A 21,701-nucleotide genomic window follows, 5' to 3' on the forward strand; every position below is an offset into this window, starting at 1 on the left:
CATTGCAGCTGAGACTATCTCTAAGTCTGACAACTATGCCCGAGCTAAGTTTGTCAATGTTGCTTCTCTGTCTGTGTTTTCTGCTTTTACCAGGATACAACTCAGACCCCTGAATGGACACCCTTGAACCTTCTGTTTTCTGTTTCTGTAATTAAGAACTATGACTCCTGATCAGGTTTTGGTCTTCTGACATCCCACTCCATCTGCTTCCCTTTTCTTCCTCACCACCGGCAGATGGCATTTGGAACATGTTTTCTCAAGGTTGACTGCCTCAGGACTGCCCTCAAGGAATCCCTTCCATAGTAATCAGGTGGAACCTTAGAACCTAGCACTTCTGGAGTTTTCTTTGAATGGCTGGGACAGATATCAGAGATTTCACTTATCAATATAGATGGAACCTAATATTTGCATACTTGTGCCCAAGATATTTTATATTACAGACTAAAAAAGTAGGATGCACTTTCCAGAATAATGGAGACTTAAAAAATCCCTGCAATATTCAAGTCTTATATTTTATTTTGTTTATTAAGCCACTTTATTTCTTACTTTGGAAAGAATGGTTGAGAAAATAAGCATTGAACATGATCCTTCTAAAAAATAAAGCTGGTACACACTGTCAATAATCACAAAGACAGTGGGGCCATAATTGTATACTTTTATGAAATGCTTTCAGAGATTCTTTGGGCTGGGCTGAAGAACTGAAGATCATTTGCCCATTCTTGTCATCCACTTTCTATGAACTTATTGCTCAGAGTTCTGTGAAGAACTTTATTGATGTTCCTTTCATCTTTTGCCTATAGAGTTCATCAAATCTCTCATTCTGAGCCACAGTGAAGTGGTTTTTCCAATCCCCCACAGTTCCTAGAAGAGAAAAATCAAGACGAGGCTGTCACTGTGATTGAAAGTTTCTGTGACCCAGCAACATGCCTGCCTTACTCCACCTCCCCTTCAATGCATACCCACCCACTGCAGCTCTCTGCTCTGAGAAGGCCCTAGGGTGCTCTGTGCAGGGGGTAGGCTCCTAGATCGGGCAGACAATTTATGCAAAGGCACTGGTGTCTTGGCCACGCCTGTGGAATATTCACATGATGGACTACTGCGCAGAAATGAAAAGGAATGAACTACAGACACAGCCCCATGAAGGAATCTCAAAATATTACATGGAGTGACCAGACACAAGAAGGTACACACTGTATGATTTCATTTATATGACATCCAAGACCAGGCAAAATCAATCTATATTGACAGAAATGAGAATGGTGGTTGTATCTGAGGGTGGAGATAGACAGAAAAGGACCATGAGAAGGAACTTTTTTTTTTTTTTTTTGAGTCTCTGGATTAAGCTGTATTTGAAACCTCTGGTTGAAGTTTTTTGCTTAATCCTTTTAAAAAAAATTTAAATTAACATAGATTGTATTATCAGCCCCAGGGATACCAGTTTACACTCTTCACAGCACTCACCATAGCACATACCCTCCCCAATGTTCATAATCCAACCACCCTCTCCCTACCTGCCTCGCTCAGGAAACACTCAGTTTGTTTTGTGAGATTAAGAGTCTCTTTGGGTTTGTCTCCCTCCCGATCCCATTTTGTTTCACTTTTTCCTTCCCTACCCCCCAAACCTCCACTTTGCCTATCAAATTCCTCATATCAGGGAGATCATATGATAATTGTCTTTCTCTGACTTATTTCACTCAGCATAATACCTGTTGTTCCATCCATGACATTGCAAATGGCAAGATTTCATTTCTTTTGATGGCTGCATAGTATTCCATTGTATATAGATACCACATTTTCTTTATCCATTCATCTGTTGATGGACATCAAGGTTCTTTCCATAGTTTGGCTATTGTGGACATTGCTACTATAAACGTTCAGGTGCACATGCCCCTTTGGATCACTACATTTGTATCTTTAGGGTAAATACCCAGTAGTGTGATTACTGGGTCATAGGGTAGCTCTATTTTCAACTTTTTGAGGAATCTCTGTGCTGTTTTCAGAGTGGCTGCACCAGCTTGCATTCCCACCAAGAGTGTAGGAGTGTTCCCCTTTCCCCAAATCCTCTCCAGCATCTGTCGTTTTCTGCCTTGTTAATTTTAGCCATTCCGACTGGTGTGAGGTGGTATCTCATTGTGGTTTTGATTGTATTTCCATGATTCTGAGGGATGTTGAGCTTATTTTCATGTGTCTGTTGGCCATCTGGATGTCTTCTTTGCAGAAATGTCTATTCATGCCCTCTGCCCATTTCTTGATTGGATTATTTCTTCTTTGGGTGTTGAGTTTGATAAGTTCTTTATAGATTTTGGATACTAGCCCTTTATCTGATAGGTCGTTTGCAAATATCTTCTCCCATTCTGTCAACTGACAGAATTTGTCAACTGACAATATTTGTCTTTTGGTTTTGTTGACTGTTTCCTTTGCTGTGCAAAACTTTTGATCTTGATCAAGTCCCAGTAGTTCATTTTTTCCCTTGCTTCCCTTGCCTTTGGCGATGTTTCGAAAGAAGTGGCTGCAGCTATGGTCGAAGAGGTTGCTGCCTGTGTTCTCCTCAAGGGTTTTGATGGATTCCTTTCTCACATTGAGGTCCTTCATCCATTTTGAGTCTATTGTTCTGTGTGGTGTAAGGAAATGGTCCAGTTTCATTTTTATGCATGCGGCTGTCGAATTTTCCCAGCACCATTTGTTGAAGAGACTGTCTTTTCTCCATTGGACATTCTTTCCTGCTTTGTCAAAGATTAGTTGACCATAGAGTTGAGGGTCCATTTCTGGGCTCTCTCTTTGGTTCCATTGATCTATGTGTCCGTTTTTGTACCAGTACCATACTGTCTTGATGATGACAGCTTTGTAGTAGGGCTTGAAGTCTGAAATTGTGATGCCACCAACTTTGGCTTTCTTTTTCAACATTCCTCTGGCTATTTGGAGTCTTTTCTGGCTCCATGTAAATTTTAGGATTATTTGTTCCATTCCTTTGAAAAAAATAGATGGGATTTTGATAGGGATTGCATTAAATGTGTAGATTGCTTTAGGTAGCATAGACATTTTCACAGTATTTGTTCTTCCAATCCATGAGCATGGAACAATTTTCCACTTCTTTGTGTCTTCCTCAATTTCTTTCATGAGTACTTTATAGTTTTCTGAGTACAGATTCTTTGCTTCTTTGGTTAGGTTTATTCCTAGGTCTCTTATGATTTTGGGTGCAATTGTAAATGGCATTGATTCCTTAATTTCTCTTTCTTCAGTCTTGTTGTTGGCGAAAGGAAATGCAACTGATTTCTGTGCATTGATATTATATCCTGACATGTTACTGAATTCCTGTATGAGTTCTAACAGTTTTGGAGTGCAGTCTTTTGGGTTTTCCACATAAAGTATCATATCATCTGCAAAGAGTGATAGTTCGACTTCTTCTTTGCTGATTTGGATGCCTTTAACTTCTTTTTGTTGTCTGATTGCTGAGGCTAGGACTTCTAGTACTATGTTGAATAGCAGTGGGGATAATGGACATCCTTGCTGTGCTCCTGACCTTTGCAGAAAAGCTCTCAGTTTTTCCCCATTGGGAATGATATTTTCAATGTGGGTTTTTCATAGATGGCTTTGATGATCTGGAGGAAGGCACCCTCTATCTCTACACTTTGAAGAGTTTTGATCATGAAAAGATGCAGTACTTTGTCAAATGCTTTTTCAGCATCTATTGAGAGTGTCATATGGTTCTTGTTCTTTCTTTTATTAATGTGTTGTATCACATTAATTGGTTTGTGGATGTTGAACCAACCTTGCAGCCCAGGAGTAAATCTCACTTGGTCATGGTGAATAATCCTTTTAATGTACTGTTGGATCCTATTGGGTAGTATTTTGGTGAAAATTTTCGCATCTGTGTTCATCAAGGATATTGGTCTGTAATTCTCTTTTTTGATGGGGTCTTTGTCTGGTGTTGGGATCAAGGTAATGCTGACCTCATAAAATGAGTTTGGAGGTTTCCCTCCCATTTCTATTTTTTGGAACAGTTTAAGGAAAATAGGAATTAGTTTTTCTTTAAATGTTTGGTAGAATTCCCCTGGGAAGCCGTCTGGCCCTGGGCTCTTGTTTGTTGGGAGATTTTTTTTTTTAATATTTTATTTATTTGACAGAGAGAAATCACAACTAGGCAGAGAGGCAGGCAGAGAGAAAGGAGGAAGCAGGCTTCCTGCTGAGCAGAGAGCCCGGCGCGGGGCTCGATCCCAGGACCCTGGGACCATGACCCGAGCCGAAGGCAGCGGCTTTAACCCACTGAGCCACCCAGGCGCCCCTGTTGGGAGATTTTTAATGACTGCTTCAATCTCCTTACTGGTTATGGGTCTGTTCAAGTTTTCTATTTCTTCCTGGTTCAGTTGTGGTAGTTTATATGTCTCTAGGAATGCATTCATTTCTTCAGATTGTCAAATTTGCTGGCATATTGTTGCTTATAATATGTTCTTATAATTGTTTTTCTTTGGTGTTGGTTGTGATCTCTCCTCTTTCATTCATGATTTTATTAATTTGGGTCCTTTCTCTTTTCTTTTTGGTAAGTCTGGCCAGGGGTTTACCAATCTTACTCACTCTTTCAAAGATCCAGCTCCTAGTTTTGTTGATTCGTTCTATTGTTCTTTTTTTTTTTTCTATTTCATTGATTTCTGCTCTGATCTTTATTATTTCTCTTCTCCTGGTGGGTTTGGGATTTCTTTGTTGTTCTTTCACCATCTCCTTTAGGTGTAGGTTTAGATTGTGTATTTGAGACCTTTCTTGTTTCTTGAGAAAGGCTTGTGTGCTATATACTTTCCTCTCAGGACCACCTCTGCAGTGTCCCACAGATTTTGAATGGTTGTGTTTTCATTTTCATTTGTTTCCATGAATTTTTTCAATTCTTCTTTAATTTCCTGGTTGACCCATTCATTCTTCAGTGAGATGGTCTTTAGCCTCCATGTATTTGAGTTCCTTCCAACTTTCCTTTTGTGATTGAGTTCTAGCTTCAGAGCATTGTGTCTTGAAAATATGCAGGGAATGATCCCAGTCTTTTGGTACCAATGGAAACCTGATTTGTGACCCAGGATGTGATCTCTTCTGAAGAATGTTCTATGTGAACTAGAGAAGAATGTGTATTCTGTTGCTTTGGGATGGAATGTTCTGAATATATCTGTGATGTCCATCTGGTCCAGTGTGTCACTTAAGTCCTTTAATTCCTTGTTGATCTTTCGCTTGGAGGATCTGTCCATTTGAGTGAGGGGGGTGTTAAAGTCCCCTACTATTATTGTATTATTGTCTATGTGTTTCTTTGATTTTGTTATTAATTGGTTTATATAGTTGACTGCCCCCACGTTAGGGGCATAGATATTTAAAATTGTTAGATCTTCTTGTTGGACAGACCCTTTGAGTATGATATAGTGTCCTTCCTCATCTCTTATTATAGTCTTTGGCTTAAAATCTAATTGATCTGGTATAAGGATTGCCACCCCAGCTTTCTTTTGATGTCCATTAGCATGGTAAATTTTTTTCCACCCCCTGACTTTAAATCTGGAAGTGTCTTTGGGTCTAAAATGAGTTTCTTGCAGACAGCATATTGATGGGTTTTGTTTTTTTATCCATTCTGGTACTCTGTGTTTTTTGATTGGGGCATTTAGCCCATTAACATTCAGGGTAACTATTGAGAGATATGAATTTAGTGCCATTGTATTGCCTGTAAGGTGACTGTTACTGTATATTGTCTCTTTTCCTTTCTGGTCTACTACTTTTTTTTTTTTTTTAAAGGTTTTATTTATTTATTTGACAGAGAGAGAGATCACAAGTATGCAGAGAGGCAGGCAGAGAGAGAGGAGGAAGCAGGCTCCCTGCGGAGCAGAGAGCTCGATGCGGGGCTCGATCCCAGGACCCTGAGATCATGACCTGGGCCAAAGGCAGCGGCTTAATCCACTGAGCCACCCAGGCACCCCTGGTCTACTACTTTTGCTTAGAGGACCCCTTTCAATATTTCCCGTAGGGCTGGTTTGGTGTTTACAAACTCTTTTAGTTTCTGTTTGCCCTGGAAGCTTTTTATCTCTTCTTCTGTTTTCAATGATAACCTAGCTGGATATAGTATTCTTGGATGCATATTTTTCTCATTTATTGCTGTGAATATATTATGCCATTTCTTTCTGGCCTGCCAGGTCTCTGCAGATCACAGCCCAAGCTGCTTTCAGGATTTTCTCTTTGTCACTAAGACTAGTAAGTTTTACTATTAGATGACGGGGTGTGAACCTATTCTTATTGATTTTGAGTGGGGTTCTCTGTGCCTCCTGGATTTTGATGCTTGTCCCCTTTGCATATTACGGAAATTCTCTACAATAATTTGCTCTAATATATCTTCTGTCCCCTTCTCTCTTTCTTCTTCTCTGGAATCCAATTATTCTAATATTATTTTATCTTATGATAACACTTATCTCTCAAATTCTCCCCTTGTGGTCCAGTAGTTGTTTGTCTCTCTTTTGCTCTGCTTCTTTATTCTCCATCATTTGGTTTTCTATATCACTAATTCTCTCTTCTGCCTCATTTATCCTAACAGTGAGAGCCTCCATTTTTTATTGCACCTCATTAATAGCTTTTTTGATTTCAACCTGGTTAGATTTTATTTCTTTTATTTCTCCAGAAAGGGCTTTTATTTCTCCAGACAGCGTTTCTCTAATATCTTCCATGCCTTTTTCGAGCCCAGTTAGCACCTTGAGAATCATCATTCTGAAGTCTAGATCTTACATATTACCAACGTCTGTATTGTTTAGGTTCCTAGCCTTTGGTACAGACTTTTTTTTTTGTGGTGAGTTTTCCTGCCTTGTCATTTTATCTGGATAAGAATATATGAATGAGAGAATAAAATACTAAAAGGGTGGAAAAGACCCCAGAAAAATGTATGTTAACCAAATCAGAAGAGATCCCGAATTGTGGTGAGAAGAAAGGGGGGGTAAAAAGACATTAAAAAATTAAAAATATATATATTTATTAGACTGGTGAATAGAATAGAGTCACCCATTTGATTTTGGGAGTATTTTGGTCTCTCACAATTTTAAAGGAAGAAAAACATATATATATATATATATATATATATATATATATATGTAAATATGATGAAGGGATGGAATATGACTGTAAAGATGAAAATTAAAAAAAATTCTAAAAAAGTAATTGATACGATAATTTGGTTGGAAAAGCAAGAAAAGAAAGTGGAGTGAATTTTCTCAGGCTGGAGACTAGAACAAAGTCCTGTGCAAGATTAGGGTATATTTTGATCTATTAGAGGAAATTGTTTCCCAAAATTTTTTAGAAGAAAAAATACTTACATGTATACAAAAAATAAAGTTAGATACAATGAACAATAAAATGACTGTAATAATGAAGGTTTAAAAAGATTTTTCTAAGAAAGGTATTGTTAAGATAAACTAGTTAAAAAACATTAAAAGAGGAAAGAGGAAATGTTAAAATAAATTAGAATAAGAAAAAATAAAATTAAAAAAATTTAATTGACTGCAAGACTAAAGAAACATGAGGAGAAAGCCACGAATTCCATGCTTTCCCTTCCACTCTTTTTCTTGACCAGTGAGCTTGGTCTTTGCTGGATATTCTTGCGGACCTTCTGGGGGAGGGGCTTTTTGTACTGATTCTCAAATGCCTTTGCCCAAGGTGGATTTGCACTGCCCTTGTCAGGGGCCAGGCTAAGTAATCTGCTCGGGTTCACATTTGGAAGATTTTGTTCCCTGAATGCTTTCTGTAGAGCTCTGGAGGATGGGAATGAAAATGGTGGCCTCCCAGTCTAGCCCAGAGGAGCCGAGAGCTTGGGGCCCCACTCCTCAGTGTGCCCTCGGAGAAAAGCAGTCAATCACTCCCATCTCCCTAGTCTCCAGCTGTTCTCCAAGCTCACTCGGCCTGTGACTGAGCATTCTGTCTCTGGCACACGGCCACGTTTGGAGTCTCCAAACCCAGCAAATTCCTGCCACACTTCTCCTCCAGTGGCGGAAGGTGGATCTCCCCGGATCTGCCACTTTGAGCAGGGGTCAAAGAGCATTGGCCTGACGGTGCCAGAGGGATGTCTGATATTCTGGTAAATATCTGGTAAATAAGTATCTTATGACCACATTTAGCCATCTTCATGGTATATATCTTTGTTTGTGCATGTATGAACCTGAGGGAATGAGGGTATATAGAAATATAGATATGTATGGATCTAAAGAAGAACTTCTTGTGAAATCATTGCTATTGATTATCTGAAGAGGAAAGGAATGGTATTGTTTGGTTTGCTTCACTAGCATGGGATGCTGTTATTGATTCTAAAATGCAACAAAATGCTTCTCCCTCTGTGCTCTCCCCTTCTCTCTCTCAAATAAATAAACAAAATCTTTAAAAATAAAATAAAATGTAACAAAATGAAGTAATAAATTAAAAAAGAAGACAAGTTGCAAAACAGTAGCACATCATGGTCCTCCTGGTGTGAAAAAGTCGTGAAAAAGAAAAAAAGGTTTGTTTGTTTGTTTTTAGAGAGAGAGAGGGAAAAGAGAGGAAGGGCAGAGGGAGAGAGAGAGAGAGAATCTCAAGCAGGCTCCGTGCCCATGGAACACACCATGGGGCTTGATCTCACAACGCTGAGATCATGACCTGAACCAAAATCAAGAGTTGGACGCTTAACTGACTGAGCCACCCAGATGCCCCAGAAGTCTGTGTTTTTAAACAGAGAGGGAAAGGGACTTCCATATTGTTGGTGGTCACTTCTGGGGAACAGAGTTTTGGTGAAGGAAAGTTTTAAAAATATTGATCTAATTTTTTAAATGATATACATTACTTTTTAAATTAAAAAATGATAAAGCTTTTTTTCTTTTCCTTCAAAAAATATTAGCTGGGGCTCTTAGAATCCTCTTTTGGGAACTGGAACTAAAAAAATATTAAGAGAACAAGGCAGTGCTCAATGGTAGTTATAATTGGAAGTCATGATGTACAGCGGTCTGAGCCATGATCAAGACCAAGATATGAGCAGAAGCTGAATGAGCAGAAGCTATAAAGTAGGAAAAAGCTGTAATGGGCAGAGACAGGAAGCTGATCAGTCGAGGAAGGCACTTGTAGCAGACATGTGGAGGGCAGCTGAGTCCTGTAAGTGGTGGACCCTCTGAGCAAAAAGTTGTTGCTGCTGAAGTCCTGACCCTGACATCCAGGGACCCCCATGAGGTCTGGACCAATGATGGCTCCTACTCTTAACTACCTGTGAAAATACGTTACCCTTACACCTGCACATGACCCCTTCTAAAAAGCCCCTCTTATTGGGGCTGGCCAGAAGGACTCTCTGTTTCTTGCAACCAGATACCCCAGAGAGCTCTCTTCTGTAACAAGATCAAATTCCCATCTATTAGCAGATTATTTTTAATAGGCTAAATGTGCTGTCTTGAAACTAATAAAACCTAACATCTTCTTGCTAAGAAGCAGAAAGTATATTACTAGACAAAATGAATGTATAGTATTTGAAGCCACACAAACCTTTTCTCATGAAGGGGGAAATGGACTGGTCCAGGATAGATTTAGGAACTGTGGAGCGATTTGTCATGGGATTTTCTTTCATTTTCTCAAATGATGTCTCCTGGACAATTTTATCTAGGACTGTTTCATCCAAGTTCTTTCCCATGAACAGCATCACTTTCTGAATTTCATGCTTTGGGTCCTGTGGTAACAGGATTAGAATTGCATTAGAATGGAAGAAGGTATTAGGACAATCTTAAATTCTTCAGGATGTCCCTCCCAGAAGCGCATCCCTGAAGAAGCCTGGAGAGTGGTTCTTCGGAAGGGCTTTTACTCACCCGTTTCATGTCCTCATAGAAGAGGAAAAGAATCTGGTATCTGTCTTTTATATCCCACCATCCCTTCACATGGTCAAACCAAGAACCCCAACCCACTGTAACAGACACAGGAAACAGAACAGTCTACAAAACAGAACAGTCTACAAAAGAATCACCCAGAACCTCAGACAGGTCCCGAGTCCTGATGTGTTTGAGTTGGAGGGTGATGTGGTACTGTACAGCCTTGGAGTAATTTATCTAATTTACCTAAAGTGGCTTCATATTTAATGAGTATAATAAATTGTGTATATAAAAAATATTGGGACAAGGATACCCTTTGGAATGCAGGTGACTCTACAGGTCAAGTGACCCAGAATAAAGGCTTTCACGTCGGGTGAGGGATGTTTGCTAGGATCGTGGGTATTCACTCTGAGCTCAGTCAGCCTACTCTTCCCAGTCCCAGTCTGAGGTAGGACGCACCTAAGGAGGAACACAACCTTCTAAGGGGCCAAAATGTTATGCTTGATTCCTAGACTGAACTTACCTAGAGCGGGCAAGCATTTACCTTTTCCGCTGATGAAGGTTTCAAAATACTCTTCCCAGGTACCAGGGTCAGGAAGAATTTGATTCATCCTTTGGAAATGGTAATAGGAAACCATGCAGTCTTTGGCATTTCGAGCTACATAAAGGAACTTTGGGGTACGGAGAGAGGTGGGTAAAAGATGGTATGGAAAGTGAATTTTCATAGAATTCACTCAGGTGAATTCCTTTACAGGAGCAGCTTTGCACACTGGGCTCTGCTCTCCTTTGGCGGCAGTTGACTTGGCTGGTGACCCCCTCTTCCTCTGGCTGTCCTGCTGCTCTGCTGATTCTCCTCTTTATTTATTTATTTTTTTATTTATCTATTTTTTATTTTTAATTTTTTTAAATTTATTTATTTATTTTTATTTGTTTATTTACAGCATAACAGTGTTCATTGTTTTGGCATCACACCCAGTGCTCCATGCAGTACGTGCCCTCCCTATTACCCACCACCTCAACCTCCCACCCCACCCTACCCCCCACCCCCCCCCCCCCCCCGCCGCCCCTTTATAACCCTCTGGTTGTTTTTCAGAGTCCATAGTCTCTCATGGTTCATCTCCCCTTCCAGTGATTCTCCTCTTTAATTCAGGCTCAGTCCTAGTACATAGCCTGACTCCTGATTGCCCCTTCAGTTGTCAGGCTCCCACCGTTCTCGAGCACTGATGGCGTCAGACAGAAACGTCCACATGCATGCTGATGATCCTTCTAATACCTTCCTGTCCATTTCCTGGAAAGCAGGATGGCTTCATGGTCTCATTTTTTTTTCCTGTTCTCATCAACTCTATTATTATTTCCATCAACTTCAATTCTTGCCCTACAAAGCATCCTGTTCAGGTTTCATTTTGACAACAACCTTGTATCCTTTTACCTTCTCAACTTTTCCCTTTATCCCAATTTGACCTTCAATCTCATCGTGACTGCTAAGTACTTGACTCCCTTTCTGACAGCATGAATCCTGAGCTGGCCTCATTGAATAGCTACCTCAGATCCATGACTAGTCATTTCACAGGGATGCTGGTTTTTTTTTTTTTAAACCCTGAAACAGTTCTCAATTGAGAATGATTTTGCATGCAAGGGGGTATTTGGTAATGTCTGGAAATGTTTTTGCTTTTCCAACTGGGGATGCCAGTGCACTGGCATCTAATGCGTAAAGGGCAGGGGTGCTGCTCAACATTGTACAATACTCAGGACAGTGCCCTGCCTCATCTCACGCACCAAAGGAATTGTCTGGCCCAAAATGTCAATAGTGCCATTTTCTGTATTCTGATGCTTTGAATCAGAATCGTTGCTTACCTTGCTGTTGTCTTGCAGACTCTGGATAGACTGCCCCTACCAGTTTTAGCTCGTTACTACAGATAGTAACAACTCACTATCAAGCTCACTTTTTACAAGCAAACCAACTAGTCCCGAGCCTACACCTCCCTTGTTGGGCCACGCCAGAGCCAGGACCACACAACAAGGGGCAGCCATCTATGCCCTGGAGCCTGCAGGAATCATCCTAACTACCCAATCCTAAACCCGATTACCTGCCTCACCCATTCCCTCCAGTGGAACTACAATAAAGGCTCTTGCCCACATTTTACCCTCACCCCCTCTGCCTCCTGAGTGACCTTGGTGCTTCCCAGTTGTGAGGGGCCCATCACTGCTTGGTAATGGTTTTATTAATCTTTCCTCTCATGTTTCTCCCCTCCAGCCACAAGACTCTTCTTTCTCTCCTCATAACTCCATCCCATTTCCCCCTGCAAATTCATGAATTCTCTCTTCTACTGTGTTTATTCTGCACTTTGTTGAATTTTTGTGTGGGAGTGGATTTTTTTTAATTCTTTTTTTTCTCAGAAATTGAAAGGAACTAAGAAACTGATGTGAAATAGTCACAAGTGATCAATAACACATTTTGTGAAAGATTCATGACAATAGATGGCAACAGTAGCTATTTTCTTGGCAACCTCACATCCCACAAACACCAAAATGAAATTCCATTGTCAGGGCTTGGTTTGTACCTCCAGTTTTGTGGTGGTAGTTTTAGGTGTAAGGAACACGATCTTCCTAAGATTGGTGCTTTGCATGCCAAAGCAGAGACCGTGGTGATGAAGCTGACGGCCACAAGCCTGCGGATAGCAGGAGGGAGAGAAGCCTTCGCTTCTGGGGGTGAGTCCTGCAGGTGCAGCTTGGGAGGAGTGGAAGCCCTGCCCCAGGCCAGCAGAACAAGTAGCAAGCAGGGAGGTGAAGTGGTACGGGGCACCTCCTCCCTCAACCATGGTGGGCTTTCTGCCCCCATGGCCACCCAGCTGCCACCCATGAAATTTTCTAACCTGCCCCAGTGCCCTGGTGCCTTCGAGGCCCCAGTGTGCACTGTGCCCCCCCCCCCATCCCCCGGGGAGAGCCACCCGAGGACTGGCAAACCAGAGACCTGTTGCTGAATTTTTATAGCAAATGCTTATATCTTGTTTCAGTTACAGAAATCCTATTTGTTTAATTTAATAAGAAATTCCATTTTAAAAATAGTGTTCTTTTTAATATTTTATTTAGTATTTCATTTACTTACACACTTCAACATTCTTCTTTTGTTTCTGTATCTGATCATTTTAATATCGGAAATCCTTTGAGGTAAAACCCTGCTGGTTGCGCTTTTTGCAGACTCTCTTTCTTGTGCTGGCTTGCTCCTTGGCGTATTTTGTAATGTGAGGGGGTGAACTTAAGCGGGAATGCTGCTGCCCAAGCTGAGGCTATGCCCTCCCTGTGTTTGTTTCTGTGGGTCATTCTGGGGATGTTGGCAATGGAAACCACCTTATGCTAGTTTCTTAGCTTGGGGCTTTTTGGACAATTCAAGTATTACAACATTGACTCTCTTTCCTTGACAGTAGAAGCTTATGGCCACACATTCTCAGGGCAGCTGAGGGTCCAGGTCAAGCAAAGAGGTTTCCTCGTGTCTGCCTTGGCCCCCTCCCTCTATCCATTGAGGATGAAATCCTTCAGCTGTCCTACATTCGGTTCCTCACTTTTCTGGTTCCTTCTGCTCTGGGCTTTGACCCCATGCCGTCACTGAAACTCATGATGCTGGATTCTCCAGGTTATCAAATAAACCACAGCACAGCTCTAGTCTCAGTGGCCTCTTCTCTAGTTCCAGCTCCCTCCTTATTGTAGAACTTAGGGATTTCCTTTACTCTCTCTGGATCCACTTACACATTTACAAAGGGAACTTTTTTGTGTTATGTATTATTGCTAGGTGTTTCATACAGAAGGTTTTAGGGAACTTAGTTGGCCATAATCCAGAAATGGAGGTTCTTATTCCCTTATGCAACTTCACTGAAAGGACTCACAGAATTGCTATTGTTCCCTAGAAATACACCCTTCTGGGCCCTTTGTTCCCTTCATTCCCACCTTTGAGAAAACTTTCCTACCAATGCCGGCCGACTCCTCAGTTTCTCCCCTCGCCTCCACGCACTCTGCTTGCTTGTTATTCACTCAGCAAAAACAATTTGAACATCCTCTGTGTGGCAGTGACTGATTAGGTACTAGAGTGCAGAATAAATAAGGTCCCCAAATAAATAAAGCTAAGAGCCCAGAGTTCACCAGAAGCTAAGGCCAAGTGTTCCTCTTAAGTAATATAGCTCCTTCTATTTACCCTTTTAAATGATCTTCAGGAATTTTTTCTTTCCCCTCAGTTTTTCTTCTCTGCTCTAAGTCTTAATTACCCACACCCTTGGGTCACTGTGGACATCATTATCTCTAGTTCTCTCCAAAAATTCAGTCTGGATTTTGCCTCCATGTCTTGCTTGAAAACCGTTCAGATAAATATCCTGAAGAGTGCAGAGAGAACTTTACATCTTCTCTTATTGCTAATCAGCGGTCAACACTTCAGAGATGGTGGGAGGAGTAAATATGATGATGTTGTTGTGAGTTAGGGAGTGGGGGCTTTGCTCTCAGGAGACCTAGTCTACCGCGAGCCCCAAGGGAAACTGTTGCTGTCTTACCTTGCAGTCGTTTTCCCAGAAAGATGGAGGTAACAGCTGAGTTGGAAGGTGAGTTCTTAGTATCCGTGGAGAGGGCATTGCTTTGGCTTTTTCCACCCCTTTAAAGTAAATCAAGAGGAAACATCTGCATAGTACAAGTATTGCATGGGGGAAGTTACATTCTGGGCTCTGTCCAGAATGTCCCATCACCTCCCATCTTTCTCCTTATATCATGACTTTCCTGTGGGATTTCATAATGAGATTATAGAGATTACCATCACTTCTGTAGACTCCTACAGCTTCAGAGCTGGAAGGGAGCTTATATTAATCTGTCACTTTGAGGATGAGGAGATGGAAGCTGAGAATGGACAAGCTAGGTCTTGTGGCAGAGCTGGGGGAGTGGGTTCGATCTCAAGACCCTGAGATCTCGACTGGAGCCAAAATCAAGAGTTGGATGCTCAAATGATTGAAGCACCCAGGTGCCCCCGGGGTGTTTCCCAGCCCTGCTCTCAGGGAGCAGTCACATATGCAATACTTCTGATGTCAAACAGCTTTGTAGCTGGAAGTTGGTGCAGGTGGTATGGAAGGAGGCCTGGGAGGGAGGCTACATGGGACACAAGCTTATACAACAGGTGGCAGTGTCTGTCCACTCCTGAACCGTCTGTGGATGGTTGGTATACCTGACCAAGACCCATCAGTCTATAGCCCTTATCCTGGTGGCAGGCACCATCTACCCTGAAATAAAAGCACTGACCAGCTGATCTCCACCTGGCCTCTGTCTGTGGTTGGAAAGACCATAAATCCTGTAACCGTTTGTAACATTTTTGGACAGGGGCACCTTGGGTTTTAAAGAACCATCTTGGTTTGTATATGATGGGCCATGCTGGGCTATTGGTTATCATCCTTTCCTGAATTCTGCAGCTGCTGGCATTGCCTTGAGAGACGTTCTCTCTTGTTTCTTATGCTAACTTAGTGACAGCTCACTCCCCACGGCCAAGAATCCCTCACTAGAAATCATGTTTTGACTTTTCGTTCTCTCTTTAATCTCCCGAACTGTCAGAGGTAAGGCAGTGGTGGCAGGGGTGGGATGTAGATGTGAGATCAAAAGCTGGGCTTGGATAACCCAGGGAACCCATGCCCTTGAGGTGGTCAGTCATACCTAATACTTAATAGGATCCACTCAGTGCCAGGCACTGCTCTAAGCTTTCTACACACATTAACTCATTTAATCCTCACAACGACCTTTTGAGGTAGGCACTAATTCTACTGACATTTTGCATCTGAGGAAACTGTAACACAGGGAGGGTAAGTAACTTGGTAAAGGTCACTGACTGAGTGGTGGCGTCAGGACTTAAACCCTGGTTGTCCTTAACCATTATGCAATCCTGCTGCTCAAGGGGTCAAAAGACCAGGAACCAACAAAAATGGAAGGCCCTGACGACACATAGAGTGAGATCAGAGTTAAACAGGCAGACAGTGCCCTTTGTGGGGGGTCAGAGCCCCACAGGTAGTTCAGAGAAGGCATCAGACCAGGCGCTGGTCTTAGTAATAAGCTAATGGTCAATCAGACAGACAGGAACTGAGGACCAGAGGAGTCTGAGCAGCAGGGCAAGTAGAACCATAACGACAAGCAAACGCCTCAAGGCTGTTCTAACCTGGACACACTCTTGTGCATGTTTCAGGTCTTATGCACGTCAGATCAAGAATTTCTCTATCTCAACGCATTGGTAGATTTATCAGATCTCTTCTCTGTCCACAATTGCTCCAAGTTAGACTTCAACACCAGACTTATATTGTCTATAATTCTGTAGCTCTAGCTAGGTGAGTTTCCATTTTTTTTTTTTATTCTGCTGACCTTTGCAATGCTGAAACATAGAGAAGTAGGCCTCCCTCCTATCCTTGTTCCAAAAAATTCTTCCAGCAGCTGAAATGGCTTCTTTTATATTTTGGTTGTCTTTTGTCTTATTATTATTATTTTTTTTGGTGTGAAGAAAAAAATTTCTAGGTTGAGTATTACCTTAAAAAAATTTCCCTACAGAACAGAAATGGTTGGCTGCAAATGCATTATGTTTGCTAATTATCTGTTACTTCCTTGGCTGGACTGAGCATTTGTATGGGTGGAGTAAGGAGAAGAAAGAGTGATTGTTCCATAAATAGCTCTCCAACCTCTCTGTGTGTTCTACAGCAGCAATGGTCAGAGGGAGCATTTAAGAAGAAAATAAGGCAGATTCCTTTTTACTTGGTGATTCGCTTTTGGCAAATAATCTTAGATAATATGTAGAAAGAATCAAGGAGGAAAAAAGAGGAGGAAACATGGTTATAGAAATGAGGATGAGAGCAAGAATGGGGGGGGGGAGAAAAAAGAGACAAAACAGAGGAGAGAATACTACAGAGACAGGAGAGAGAGGAAGAGAAAGGAAGGAGAGCCTCCAGGACCTTCAGTAGGTGAATGAATACACTGTGCACAGCTAAGCATTGGAATAGTATTCAGCACTGAAAAGAAATGAGCTCTCAAGCCATGAGAAGACATAGAAGAAACTGAAATGCACATTACTAAGTGAGAGAAGCCAGTTTGAAAAGGCCACATACTGTATGACTTCAACTATATGACATTCTAGAAAAGGTAAAACTGGAGACAGTGAACAGATCAGTTGTTGTCGGGGTTGAGGAGTAGGGAGGGTGAACAAGTGGCTCACAGACGATTTTTAGGGGAGTGTAACTACTCTGTATTGTAGTACATTGCTGGATCCAGGTCATGGAAGTTAGTCCAAATCCATAGAATATACAACACCCAGAGCAAATCCTGGTGTGAACTATGGGCTTTGGGTGATTATGACATGTCTGTGAAGGGTCATCAACTGTAACAAATACGCCATCTGGGGGAGAAGACTGTGCATGTGTGGGAAATTCTGTGTCTCTACTTTGTTGTAAGCCTAACACTGCTCTAACTAATAAACTCTTAAAAGAAGAGAGAGAAAGGAGCCAGGGTAGAAAGCGGGGAGATCTCACCAGAGGGCTGGGGCGGCCGAGCCCACTCAATGAAAGGATGGCGGTGTTGAATGATGGCTCTCTGACATTTCTCCACATCTCCATTCTGCTCAATCATGTCCACAATTTCCTGAATCCATGTGGTTCCTGGGGCCCAAGTGGAAAGGACAGGAAGAAGAAACTGGTTAGACAAGCAGTCTTGAGTGTCCTGGGTAGGAAAGGGAACGCATAGAGACTGATGGAGCTTGGTCCAACCTCCCCTCAGATCAGGGTCCTGTCAGTCACAACAGGTGGACATCCATGCAGGAAAAACCCACAAGGTCTCTTATGGAGAGAAAGAGGAGCAGAAGCAAAGCCGCACAACACTGTCACCCAAGAGCAGTCCATGACAGAGCACAGCAGGCTGGTTCTCTAGTGCCATTATATTTGACCCTGGATAAGCCGGGGAACCTGAAGCATTCCAAGATGGCCTTGTCATGGAACAGTGAGAAGGCGCAGCTTTCCTTGAATCAGTGCAAACACCCTATGAAGGGGGAGTCTAACTGATGTGAAGAACCCTGGCTGACTCTGCAAGCCAAAGTCTGGTTGTTCCCCGGGTCCCAGAGTCACCTGATTTAGGATAGGTACAGATGAGAAGATCATCCGGCTTGGCCTCAAAGTTCTGGATCTGGCTCCAGTTGTCCACCGTGCTAGCCTGTAGGGGGATCCCCGAGACCTCTCTCAGTTGTAGCTGTCCCTCCAATGCTGCAGCCAGGGCCATACTGTCTTGCAATGGGAGGGGGAGTCCCTGCGGGCAGAGGATAGAGGGGACTTTTAAAACAATTGTGGTAAAATACACATAACATAAAATTTACCATTTTAACCATTTTTAAGTACACAGTTCAGTGGCATTAAGTACATTTCTAATGTTGTGCAGCCATTACCAACATCCATGTCCAGAACTTTTCCATCTTCCGAACTATGTCATTAAACACTAACACCCCATTGCTCCTTTCCTACCATCCCCTTCTACTTTGTCTCTATGAATTTGTCTACTCTAGGTCCTTCAAATCCATAGAATCATACAGTATTTGTCCTTTTGTGATTGACTTATTTCACTCAGCATAATGTCTCTAGAGTTCATCCATGTTGTAACATGGGTCAGAATTTCCTTCCTTTTTGAGGCTGAATAATGTTCCATTCTGTGTATATGCCACATTTTGTTTGTCCATTCATCCACACATGGACACTTGGCTTGTTTCTAACTTGGCTTTTGTAAATAATGTTGCTATGAACATGACTTTCAGTTCTTTGGTATTGGAATTGCTGGGTCATATGGTAATTTCACATTTAAGCTTTTGAGAAATTGCCATGCTGTTTCCCACAGCGGCCTACACCCTTTAGCATTCCCACCAGAAAGGCAGAGGCGTTCTAATTTCTTCACATCCTTGCCAACACTTACTTGTTATTTTCTGTTTATTACTTTATTTTATTTATTAAGTACATGTTTTAAAAAATTTTTAATTTCTATGATAGTCATCCTAATAGGTATGAGATGATATTCCTCTGTGGTTTTGATTTTCATTTCCCTAATGATTAGTGATGCTGAGCATCTTTCCATGTGCCTATATGTCATTCATATATCTCTTTTGGATAAGAGTCCATTTAAATCTTCTGCCCATGTTTTGAATCAGGTTTTTTGCTTTAAATGCACAAAATGAGGAAGCCAGGAGTAGTGGGCCATATTACTCCAGAATAATTGGTTATTGAGATAGCCATGTGCTGGGCTTAGTGCCCAAACTCATTTTAAGTGTTGCATAAAATGAGTGCCAGGACTCTGGAGCTAAAAGGATCCTTACAGGAGATGTAATAGTACATACTTACTGGAAGTCAAATAAAAGAATCTGGCCCAGCCTTTCCAGGGAGTGGGTGAGAAGGACTTATTGCCACATTGTGAGGCTTGTTTTCGAGGTGGCTTCTACTTTTATACCGAGTCAAGTCCCTTAGAATGGAGACTATGTTTTCAGAAAATGAAAGATGAACTATTTCAAAAAAATTTCAAGCGTTAAGTAGCGGCTGTGTTGACAATATGTCAAAGAAGTAGAGTTTGGATGATACTGAAATTACCGTGTGATCAACTTTAAGAGAGAGGAGAGAATTAACCTTTTTACAGGACTTCTATGTCAGATCTCTTAAAGCTTTTTCCCCTGCCTTTTAATTCATATTACAGTTTTACTAGGAGGGAATAATTTACACTTATAAATGTGAGGGAGCTAGGAGTCATATGACCAATAACTTGTCCAGGGTTGCAGCCAGTGTCTTTCTGCAAATTTCACATCTTTTTTAAAAAAATTACCCCTCCTGTCTTTTATTGTGAGTGTATATATGTACCAGAAAATTTGGAATAAGCCCAAATGTACAAAGAAAAATTCATCACCTAGGAATTATTATTTTGATGTATTTCTATTTTTTCCACTATATATATATGAAAAAATTTAATCTACAATATAAATGTACCCCAAAAAGATAGGGCTCAGAGAGCTTCCAGGTTGATGAATACGTGGAGTTGCTGGGAGGGCAGTGTCCTTGGAGAGAACATAGAATCTCTGTGCTCCTTCCCATATCCATTGTCCTGTGCATCTCTTCCATCTGGCTGTTCCTGAGTTATATCCTTTTATAATAGTCTAGTAATCTGCTAAATAAAGTGTTTTCCCAAGTTCTGTGAAGCACTCTAGCAAATTAATCAAACGTAAAGAAGGGGTCACGACAACCTTCCATCTAAAGGCGGCTGGTCAGAAACGCGTGCTGTAGCCTGAACTTGTGATTGGTATCTGAAGTCAGGGTCGGAGGGCGGTCTTGCGGCGCTGAGCCTTTCACCTGTGGGATCTCATGCTGTCTCCAAGTAAAGAGTGTCGGAATTGAGTGGCCAGAATCCAGAGAATGGGAGGATTGCTTGGTGTGGGGAACCCCCACCCTCTGCCGCATATCTGGTCACAGAAGTATGAAGTTTGCTAAGTAACATAAAGGAGAGCACAGGAAGAGGTTTTCCTTTACAGGCACAAAGGCACAAAACTTGCCACTTGAGCAACCAGCTGGAAGCTTTGTCATCCCTCCGGGTCAGACCGTATAATGCATGGCCTCCTTTGTGAAGCTGTCTGTGACTCCATGGACAGAAAGAGTGCCTTCTCACAGGACCTTGTAGCATTTTGTATGTAGATTTTATAGTTCTTACGCCACTGTCCTAAAATTACTTGTTTTTATGTCCAACCCTGCTGGAGCTCAGGGACCTGGTCCAATCCCCTTTGCAGGCTTAACATGTAGGGGAAGATCTGAGTGGGAAGGAGAGTGGTATTACAGGACAGGGATTTTGGAGCTTTTTGCCTCTGGGTCCTGAATTTCTAGGCTTTATACTGTTAGGTTGGTATGTATTGGTTACAAATACCTTCTATTTTTTGGATTCCTTAAAATACTCTCTGGCTTTAGTTAATCACTTCTATTTATACAGCAGTACATATATTACCATAATAAAAATTTTAAAAAAATCAGTAAGTTAAGGATTTCTTTTAAGCCATATTCTTACCTTCAAGCTCCAGCTGAGAATCAGCAGACTAAAGGCCTGATCAAGGGTCAGTGGGCATGTAAAGTGCATTCCAAGGAAGCAGGAAAGCGGTCCTTGGGTATGGCATCTGCAGAGGCTCAAATTAGTGTCAGAGGCATGCAAGGCCTTCAGCAGGTAAAAGCCCTTTAGGTGGCGCTTTGCATCAGTACAGTAATTTGGAGTCATTCCTGTAAGTATTGGTATTAAACAGGAACAAGCCCTGTGACCTTGCCTAATGTGGAAGAAATGTAAACAAGGTCAAATGTGGCTTTGCCCTCTCTACCAATTTCCCTTGAGTTTATGCAAACTTGAGGGCTGTTTGGATGAACATACTGTTCCTTCCTCTGAGTTCACTGCCCAGCATCTGTGCATGCCTGTTGGTAACTGAGCTTGGCAGCAGAACCTGGATTTCATGCTGCGGCAGCTCCTTTGTCTGGCAGAGAATCTAAAACACTTGGACCTGTGGGAAAAATGGGAACTTGGCTTCAGGAGTAGATGCATCCAGCTCTGAACAGACTCTCACTCCTTTAGTTCTTCCTTCTTGGCTTCTTAGCTTAACTCCCTTTCTGAATGTGGGTGACAGTTCCTGTCTCCCACTAATTTTTTTTTAAAGATTTTATTTATTTATTTGACAGACAGAGATCACAAGTAGGCAGAGAGGCAGGCAGAGAGGGAGAGGGAAGCAGGCTACCCACTGAGCAGACAGCCTGATGTGGGGCTTGATCCCAGGACCCCGGGATCATGACCTGAGCCGAAGGCAGAGGCTTTAACCCACTGAGCCACCCAGGTGCCCCGCCACTAATGTTTTAA

The 21,701-nt window shown here is 41.9% G+C and overlaps 1 protein-coding gene across 1 annotated transcript; it reads right to left on the minus strand.

Annotated features, from left to right (window-relative positions):
• Positions 1–512: 512 nt before the first annotated feature.
• Positions 513–20,971, minus strand: SULT1C2 (sulfotransferase family 1C member 2). The gene is made up of 8 exons (XM_045981067.1): positions 20,874–20,971; positions 17,924–18,101; positions 17,336–17,461; positions 14,348–14,445; positions 10,357–10,483; positions 9,813–9,907; positions 9,496–9,676; positions 513–861 (listed from the first exon to the last, which is right to left on the minus strand). Exons 1-8 carry the CDS (start codon positions 20,940–20,942, stop codon positions 749–751), a joined length of 987 nt encoding a protein of 328 aa, XP_045837023.1. The 5' UTR covers positions 20,943–20,971; the 3' UTR covers positions 513–748.
• Between the last annotated feature and the right edge of the window lie 730 nt (positions 20,972–21,701).

This window comes from Meles meles, chromosome 16 (assembly GCF_922984935.1).
Source record: "Meles meles chromosome 16, mMelMel3.1 paternal haplotype, whole genome shotgun sequence".
NCBI classification, from domain to species: domain Eukaryota; kingdom Metazoa; phylum Chordata; class Mammalia; order Carnivora; family Mustelidae; genus Meles; species Meles meles.